General features: G+C 28.5%; 1 protein-coding gene across 1 annotated transcript; it reads right to left on the bottom strand.

Moving 5' to 3' along the window:
• Positions 1 to 1377: 1377 nt before the first annotated feature.
• On the bottom strand, positions 1378 to 3582 carry LOC133693866 (sm-like protein LSM3B). The gene is made up of 3 exons (XM_062115222.1): positions 3420 to 3582; positions 2804 to 2899; positions 1378 to 1733 (listed from the first exon to the last, which is right to left on the bottom strand). Exons 1-3 carry the CDS (start codon positions 3534 to 3536, stop codon positions 1653 to 1655), a joined length of 294 nt encoding a protein of 97 aa, XP_061971206.1. The 5' UTR covers positions 3537 to 3582; the 3' UTR covers positions 1378 to 1652.
• Positions 3583 to 10479: the final 6897 nt, after the last annotated feature.

Below are 10479 nucleotides of genomic sequence, written 5' to 3'. Positions count from 1 at the left end.
AAAAAAAACTTATTTTTTTTTTTAATTTCATCATTCAATATTAGATTTTCTAGTATAGAGTTTCATAATTTATTTTAATTTATTTTTTATGAAGTTATCCTAGACTTTCCTTAGTTGGTTTGGGCGGCATAGCCCATTGCAGAAGTCTCCTTTTTTTTTTTATCTCATAACTCGGGTTGCGAAATTTTTTAGGTTAGCCGTGTTGACTAGGTTTGTCCATTTTTTTATTAATTTTTATTTCAATTTCTTTCTTCAACATTGTATTGATTGAGAATTAAAATCTATAATTTTTTCTCGAATCAGTTTCTATAGAGTTATCCTAGTCTTCTAACCTAGGTTTGTCAGGTTAACCGGGGTTGACTCGAATTATTTTTTGTTCTTTTTTTTTTCAACTTAATCCTTCAAATTAGGTTGATTGGGAATTGAAATTTTTATTTTTTTTATTTGCTTTTTATGTGGTTATCACAATCTTATGATCCAGGTCGGGGATTAGGACGGTCGGCTCAATTTTGTTTTTTTTGTTTTTTTAGTTGATTTTCTTTTTAATTTCATCATTTAATATTGAGTTGATTGAGAATTATGTTTCATAATTTGTTTCGGTTTGCATTCTATGAGGTTATCCTGATCTCGAAACCCAGGTCATGAGTTTGTTCGTTTGACTCGTGTAGTTTTTATATCTTTTTTTATTTCACCCTTCATCATTGGATTGATTGGAAATTGAGTTCCATAATTTGTTTCAATTTTCTTTGTATAGTGTTATCCCGATCTTATAACTCATGTTTGACAGGTTAACCCGAGTTGACTCGATTTATGTTTTTAGTTTATTTTTGTTTTAAATTTCATTATTCAACACTGAATTGATTGATAATTAAATTTATTAGTTTTTTTTTGTTTTTTTTCTATAGAGTTATCATAATCTCATGACTTGAATAGCAAATTTAACAGAATAACCCATATGTCATCACTTCAAATATTTTTTAAAAATATATATTTTTTTAAGTCAAATTATATTTTTATTAATGATTTATATTATCTTTAAGTCTATCATGCCAATCAAATCATATAAAATCAATCCTCTTGTAGTTTAATTTTATTTTATTTTTGCTAAGAATACATATTAACAACACCTGATTTTTTTTTATGTTAATTTGTTTTTAATCCAACCGCAACTTACCACAGATAATGATCTAGTTATACCTAAAATAACTGCAAGATCGAGACCATAAACAGGAGTAGAAAAAAGAGAACCAAAACAGAGCATCTGATTCATTCAGTCGAACCATAAATACAGCCGTGGCCCCTTGTCCTAAATCTTGATAGTCAGCATGTGCATCAGACCCACTGGATAGTGGTCAGTTGCGATTCAAGTCTACGAAGTTAAGAAGCGAAGTAACCAGTCCTTCATCATATATATGTTCCCTAAAATAAGTTTGGCAACTCATACAAATCGGTCCAAATTCTGAAGTTATGTCAATTACACAATGATCTAAAAATGTGGGCTATTCCATAATCTTTTACCCCACACTGTGTCAATAGTTTGATGCAAACTAAGCTTGGGCAGGTTTTAAAGTACAGCAATGGCAGCGTAAACAAAATATAGAAAAGGTTGGTTTCTCTGCCGGAAGATTGCACTTTGAACTTCATCCTCAAGGTTAAGCTGTCCTCAATGGAGGAGAGACCAATATGACACCATCTCCTCTAACAAACAGGAAGGGCACTGTGCGCCTTGTAGTCTGAAACAGAAGAAAAAGAAAAAGGTAAGCACCTGAAGTAGTAATTGTGAATGAAGACTTTCAGATTAGGATTGCCAACACTTGAACTAAACGTCCACCTAATCCTTCCAACACCCTTCTCCAAACCCCTTCCTCTTCCACCTTACGTTGACTATCCAGAACCACAATAGATTACTTGCAGTCAGAAGTCGTGGGCCTGCATAGCCTAATTATACTTTCTTTTATATACAGAATCTACTTATGAAATTCTAGCACCAATTTTTTCTTTTTAATTTCAGAGCTCCAAGTTTTGTATAGTTTACTTTGAACCAACCCTGTTTATGCATCTTTTGCTTTCTTTAATATATTCCAAGTTTTTGCGTACTTCCAATAATTTCTCATTCCAGAGTTCAGCATTTCCACTTCTTAGGAATCTGTGCCTGATGGAGACCCGGTGTTGCTACAGCTACCCAAGGTTACTTTTTATGATGGCTATTAAGAATATTTGTGAGCTATAGTAGCCAATAAAATGTAATAAAGATGCCTGTGCGTTGTAAAAAAACACAAAGAACATGTGATGCTTTTTGCTGATGAATTTGCAGAACTCCTCCAAAGACTATAAAAATTCTTCCTACAATAAGAATCTATAAGATCCATTTCATATCTGCCTTTTCACAAATTCTATGATGTTTGGAAACGCTTATGATGTGCAGCTAGAAGTCCACTCTTCAATGAAAATATACGATCTAACTGAAAACTTCATTCTTCAATGTAAAAGAAGCAACAAACATCTACAAAAATGACCAGCATCCTACAACTAGCAAGCCCTCAAACTATCCACTGCCGCCGCCACTTAGCCAAGCCATCATCATTCATGACTACGCAAACCTTACAATCTTTAGGCAATAACAGTTGCTTACCTTGAAAATTAAAACTACCAACGTTAACTATTTGAGTTTCCAATGCTCACCATGGTAAGATCCCTTTCTCTTGTTCAATATTAGACACAAGAGTCACCCAGGTTCGGTGTTTACTACCTAATAAACAATAACAGGAAAAAAAAAACCTCTAAAAGTGAAATCATAACATACCCGAACAATCTCTTCATAGGTTTCATCATCGATTTCTACTGTAGTAACAATTTCTTCAACATCCCCAAGAATCATATTCAAATGCTGATCATAAGCCTGCAAAACCAGATTTCCAATCCAAATGAAAACTCAGTGCTGATAAATTCACGAGCTACAACTTGTTTGTTTTTGGAAAAATCAGAAACTATCTCCGCCTAGATACACTGCTGAATTAAATCATTACTTTTAACCTAGCATGTACAGCCAATGGGGAAAACGATGGAATTGCGTGAAAAACATACACCTATATAATTAAACCCCCACCTCTTTACCCTTACTTTTATCTCTTCAAACAAATTATCACTTCATTGATCCTCCGACGATTTTTATTTTTTTTTTTGAAAATAACCAAAAAAAAATCATCACCATCTCTTACCAATTTGATTTAAGACATAAAGTTGGTGTCACTGTTGTTTTTGTAAGAACTCATTCAAGACAATAATAACACAGAAAAAAAAACATAGAGTTGACACTCTGTGTTTCTTGTGATTGAATTCGCCAAAATGACATTTGTTTATATAAATAAAAAGAGATAGGGTTTACAAAAGCACATGTAGAAGAGAGTAGAGGCACATACGTGAAGTTTGCCGCGAAGCTCACGATCAGAGCGGAGCTTGACATAGATACGCTCGTCCAGGCTAAGTCTGATGAGATCCAATGGTTCTTTTACCGCACTCTCTTCTTCGCTTGCCATTCTTTCCTTCTTTCTCTCTTTTCCCTTGAGGTCGGGTGCTGTTCTTAAGGGCAAGCAGTGGACTTACGACCCGAATTAATCTTGGGCTATTGTATTCTTTCTTATGTGGTGGCATCGGCCCACCTCATTCTCCTTGTTGGGCTTAAAATCTATCAAGCTGGGCCGAATATCCTTGTAAATAAATTTCTTTTTTACAATATTAGAGGTCTCGAGATAGATTCGGGTCTTTTTGAATTTTTGTTCCCCCGTGAAAAGGAATAAAAAAGAGTTCGTGAATGGGTTGTTTAAAGCGCTGGTTGTTTGTTGGAAAGCAATTTTTTTAAAAAATAAATTTTGAAAAAATAAATTATTTTTTAATATTTGATAGTGTAATGGAAAATATTTTCCAGTATTTGGTTATGTCATGGAAAATAAACTGTAAAATAATTTATTAATGTTTTATTTTTTTCAAGTTTATTAAATTAATGAAAAACAAATCTTATAAATTAAAAGGTTGAATGGGAATGGAATTGAAAAAAATATAATTTCATAAATTATCTCAAATAAAATAAATAATAATCAAAATAATAAAGATCAAATCTAAAAATAAAAAATTGAACGATGAAGAAATTAAAATAATAATAATTAAAATTTCATAAATTATTTCAAATAAAATAAGTAACAATTAAAAGAATGAGGAACAAATTTGATAGATAAAAAATTTCAATAAAAAAATTATAAGAAAAAAGCAAATAACAATTATAAAATATAATAATCAAAATTAATATAAAAATTAAATTCTAAGGGATGAAATTGAAAAACAAATGTTCAAAACAAAATATATATATAGCAATTAAAAGTTTGAGAACCAAATTTGATATAATCAGCAAATAATATGACATTTCTAAATTTTTCACAACTTCCGGAAAGTGTTTTCCGCCCAAAATAAAAGGAAAATATTTTCCTGAAAACCAAGCCAAAAATTTTTTTAACTGGAAAGTGTTTTTCGTTGACTAACTTTTTTTATAACAAACAAATACATGAAAGTTTTAAAAGTAATTTTTCAAAAACCAGTTTTCAAGAAACAAACACAACCTAAAACAAAAGGAATAAAAAGAATGACAAGAGAAAAATTGAATGACAAAATTAGCCTCGAGTAGTAGATTATTAAAGATAAAAACTTTGCCCCCTTGATATATTTTTTTTTAACTGCTAAACATGCTATTGATGCTAGTAAAGTCATTTTAAAAAGAAAACTTGTTTATTTGTGGTGCAGGTTGTACTATTTTTTTCTTAATGTAAGAATGTATTGAAATCACCTCTAATTTTTTGATATTATTATTAAATTTTGTTTAGAAAATCAATCTTGAAACCTCTCACTTTAATTTTTTATTTAGTTTGAGTTTCAATTAAGCCAAGTGAAACTTGTTTTGATATCACCCAATTGACTTAACCAGTTAAAAAATAACCTGAATTACCAATAAAAACATGATTTGACTTTAAACTAATTTCAAGATAACATATTAAATTGATTCAGGTTTCATAACTTAAATTGTCAAACTCACGATCCGGGTCATGAATTTTATTTGGTTTAATAATATTGTTCTTTTTAAAACTATTTTTACTTAATTATAAGATAATAAAAATAAACTTTTGTAAAATTAAAAACCAATCATAGCCGACGTAGCAGGTCTAAAGACAACTCAAATAATTGGGAAAAAACATTGTTTGAGTTTTAAAAAGAATAATTCAAGATGATTTTTTTTTAATATTGAGACATCAATATACTGGATTAACCTAGTTTTCGCGACTCAACTTACCAAATTTATGATTTAGGTAATAAACTTCATTGGGTTTAAGAATTTTATTTTTAAAAACAATTTTTCACCTAATTGTATGATAATGAAAATAAACCTTGTAAAATTCAGTACAAACTAAATATTAGGACGTATCTAATAATTTTATAGAAAATAAATAGAAATTATGAAGATAAATTTAAAATAAAAAAATATTAAAATAAAAAAAATAAAAACAAGAGATAGAGATATGAAAAGAAAAGGGCACCCTCTCTCACAAACAGTGAAAAATGTGAATTGATACCCTCGTAATTATTGAGTTGGCGGCAGGCTAGGAAAAGTAAATCAATAGATTTTGTATGCCATATTTGACAACATGTCAACATCATTGCAAAAAGAAAATCGCGTTGTTAATGTTCCTAAAGAAAATGATGGGATGCGGAATTTTCATAAACTCACTCTTGTCACGGAAATATCAAATTAATTGGAATTTCTTATAGCTTATCAAAACCATTTGTGAATAACAACTCCTCGATTGGAATGAAGGATAATTATTCAAAAGTCAACCCCATCGTTTTGAAATTGGTGTACAATAAAACGACCGTCACATGTTTAGGATGTTCCTGTATAAAAAAATTAAAAAAATATATAAAATTTAATTTTAAAAATAATTAAATATTAAAAGATAAAATTAAAAAATTAATTTAAAATAAAACCTAAAAAGCCAAAATCAACATGTATTAGCCATCAAAACTTGTGATCGCAGTCATGAGGGTAAGACTAATTACATAGGAGAAAACCTAAAAAAAACAGCAAATCAATTTTTTTTAAAAAAAATCAAGACATGAAACTAAAAAAAAAACAATAAAAAAAATAAAAATCCGAGTCAACCTGTGTTAACTCACTAACCTGACGATCATGGGTATAGGATTGGAATAATCCCATAGAAATGAAAGTGAGAAAAAAAACATGAGGATCAATTATCAAAAAATTAAATATTGAAGGATAAAATAGAATTTAAAAAAAAAATTAAAAAATACCAAAGTTAACCCTTGTTAACCTTCAAAAGTTGTGATCGTGATCATGAGGTTAAGACCGACCACGTATAAGGCAAACAAAAAAAACAACAAATTAAAATCCTCAATAAAATAATATTGAGGTATGAAATTGAAATAAAAAAAATTGAAAAAAAAAACAACACAATAAAGACTCAAGTCAATCAAGGTTAACTCGTAAACTCATTGACCATGAACATGAGATTATAGTAACTCTATAGAAATGAAAGTGAAAAAAAATACATGAAAACCAATTAAAAAAATCAAATATTTAAGAATGAGAGTGAAAAAATTAAATTTTATAAAATGACCTAAAAAATACAAAAATCAACCGTGTTAACCTTCAAAACTCGTGTCCCAGTAAAAAAAATGTTAAAAGATAAAATTATATACATAAAATACAATAAGAAAAGGATCAACAAAAAAATAAATAACAGTAAAAAAGAATGAGGGTCTAAATTCAATATAAAAAAATGATTAAATGTTGAGAGTGAAATTGAAAAAAAAATTCAATTAATTAAAGGATAAAAAAAATACGAACTAAATTTAATATAAAAATCAAATCAAAGCGTAATGATGGAAGATAAAATTAAAAAAATAAATAAAAATAGATAAATAAAATTAAAATTAAAATTAAAATAATAAAGAACGGATTAAATATAACAAATTAATAAAACGACATTGCCTTTCTTTTTCTTTTTATTAATATTTTATATTCTTTAAAAGATCAAGATCAAATTGCCTTAAAGGCATCTCAATTATAACAAAAAAAAAAAAAATTAAATGAGGCAAATGCCCCTAAAACGAAGTTTTAGTTTGTTTTTTTTTTCTTATAATGTTAATCAAGCCATTTTGCCAATAACTAATGTATTCTTTTAAAAAGACAAAACTACCCTTAAATTGCTAGGGAAATGAGGTTTATATCATGGATAAAGTGGGAAAACACTGTTCATTGCAGCAGAATTTTCCCATACGGCGTAGTTTCTTTTAATAATAATTAATGCCGTTGAGGATCTCAGCTATTTTTTCTTGGGATCTAAGATCGGTTGAAAACGGAGTTAGAGAAAACAGATTAAAAAATATTACAACTCTTAAAATAAAAATAAAATGAAAGAAAAAATAAAGCCATATAGGGACCCCTAATATTTTTCAACTATAGCAGTCCTTTACACGCTTCCAAATCACGGTCAATCACAACCTAAACCTTTATATTAATTTATATTTCAAAAGTGAACTACCCGTATTGATTGAACAAACCTTCCCCGAGGTTTTTCCCTGGTTATGGCGTCATAAAAGAAATATTAAAAAAAAGTTTTTGGTAGTGTTTTTTTTTTTATGGTTGTATTGTATTTTTTTTAAAAAAATAATATTATTTTAATGCATTTCCTAGTAAAAAGCACTTTAAAAAACAATCACTACTACAATATCAAACATTAACTTTATGCATTCTCTAGGTGACGTTTTGTTGCTTTCATATGATAGAAAGAAGAGAGACGATGAGAACAAAAATGTATTTGGTTAAAAAAATAAAGACATAAAAATAAATGTGTTTTTAGATAATTTTAGAATGAATTTTTGTATTTTTAAAATAAGAGGTAGAAATGGTATATGTCATTAGAGATAATATTTATTATTTTTATTTCTAAAATAAAAAATTCTTAATTCTAAACTTGTCCATCTAAGACATGTGAGGATAAAAAGTGATAATTATAATAGTTTTAAAACTCGATCTAAGAATTGGCTAAGGGCAAGGCATGTGGCACAAGTTGAGAGGGTCAACACCATTTTTTTTTTGTTTTTAAATAATTAAAACGACGTTTTTTTGACTAACTCTTTTTTTTCAAGAAAAAAATCAATGAGTTTTTTACTCGGGTTTTAGCTCAAGTTATCGAGTTGCAGGTAAATTTAAGTCTTTGATCAAGTCAGGTCATATTAATCCTTCATCTATTTTTTTTTAAAATCTAGATCAGTCTAGACCTCAAGTTGTCCGGGACCTGGGACAACCTTCTGAGCTAATTCAGGTTTTATAAATAAAGCTATTATGTTATTATTAACTTCAACACTCAATCTAAACTATAGTAGAAAAATAATACCTAATTTTTTTACAAAAATATGTAAACTTGATAGCAATACACTAAATTATTGACCTGCGTTACACTGTGGGTCGGGTCAAGTTTTTCTTAAATGTAAAAATAATATGTTCAGATGTTTCTAATGTTTTTTTTTTCTTGTGTGTAATTATTGATTTGATGTGATCTAATTGACTTTATGTCTCCAAAAGAAATTCTGACGACCTTAAAATTGACTTAAAGTTTTTTCAAGATGATATATTTTTTTAATATTAAGATAGTAACATGGTGAATTGACTTGGGTTAACCTGAGTTAATATGTGATATTTGTGACTCAAGTTATGAGATTATGATAACCCCATATAAAATAAATCAAAATAAATTATGAAGCTTTATTTACAATCAACCTAATATTGAAGGATGAAATTGAAAAAAAATCAATTAAAAAAAGGACATAGAAAAAGGCCTAAGTTAACCTGTGAAACCCGCGACTCAGACTATAAGACCAAGATAACCCCATATAAAACAAATCGAAATAAATTATGAAGTCTATTTCTCAATCATTTTAATGTTGAAGGATGCAATTAATAAAAAATAAATCAATTAAAAAAACATGAAAAACAACCTGAGTCAATTCGCCAAACTTATGAACCAAGTCATGAGACTAAGATAACCTCATAGAAAGAAAATAAAAAAATAATATGATTTAACACAGGTTAACTTGTTAAACTCGTGACTTGAGTCATAAGACGAGGACAATTCAATAAAAATAAAATCCAATGTTAAAGGACCCGTGACTCGATTCAAGAGACTAAGATAACCTCTTAAAAAAATAGAAAAAACAACCAAATTTAACCAAGATTAAAACATCAAAACCCATAAACTTGATAATAAAATCAAGATATCCCTATATAAAATAAATCAAAACAGATTATGAAGCTCAATTCCCAACCGACTCAATGTTGAATGATGGAATTGAAAAATATTAACTAAAAAAAAGACACAAAAAACAACCCGAGTCAACTCGGGTTAACCCATTAAGCATTATTCCAAGATATTGAGGCTGAAATAATCTAATAGAAAGTAAACAAAATAAATCATGAAACCTAATTCTTAATTAATCCAATATTAAAGAATGAAACCTACAGAAAAAAACTAGCTAGAAAAAATAAAAAAACAAGATAATTGGGTTAACTCGCAATCAAAAAAGAAAAGAAAAACAAAACAATATTATAATGAATGATGTTTTGTGAGGAGGGTGCAATAAAAACCTTCCTTCCTTAGGGTTTTTTTTAATTAATATTAAAGGTAAAATATATTTTTATATATTATATATTTTATTTTATCCACTCTCAATTAAAAAAAATAAAATAAAAAAAGAGTTACCCTATCTTATAAATTATTACCAAACACAATTCTATCTTCATTTCCTTTTCCATCTTACTTTTCTTCAGTTTTTTTTTATTTTTTTAATTCTTTTATACAGAATGCTACCTTTCATCCCAATACCACCGGAGCTTTACGTTTTTGTATTTCATTGAAAGTAACGTATTTTTTTTCCATCTTATTTTAAGAAAACATAAACTTCTCTCTCCTAGTGGCGTTCATGAGAAGACAAGGGTGTAACCGTCATTTTATTTCTTATAAAAACACCGGGGAGGATGTCGTGCCAAACACACCAATTCTCCCTCTTGTCATTAAAAATATTAAATCTCCAATTAAGTGGGCTAAGCATTGCATTAATCAATATAATATTTCAATTTGTATTATGACATCCAATCTTGTTCGCTTCACTCTTCTTGCATCTTTTTCGAACAACTTATATGGGTTTTGTTCTGGCATGGGATGATAATGGAATCGGTTCTTTCTTCATTATGATTATGGATTCAAATATTTTTATGGGACGGAAAAGACTCGGTTTTAGATGGCCCTTCTCTAATTTAAAATATAAAAAATCCTGCAAAAAAAAAAAAAAAAAATCTTAAGAAGAGAAGGAAAAATAAATGAATAGCAAGTTGGCGAGTGCGACAAAAATATAAAAAAT

Source organism: Populus nigra, chromosome 5, assembly GCF_951802175.1.
Source record: "Populus nigra chromosome 5, ddPopNigr1.1, whole genome shotgun sequence".
In the NCBI taxonomy this organism is placed as follows: domain Eukaryota; kingdom Viridiplantae; phylum Streptophyta; class Magnoliopsida; order Malpighiales; family Salicaceae; genus Populus; species Populus nigra.
The sequence above is the reverse complement of the archived record's forward strand: the minus strand, read 5'-3'. Positions and strand labels throughout refer to the sequence as shown.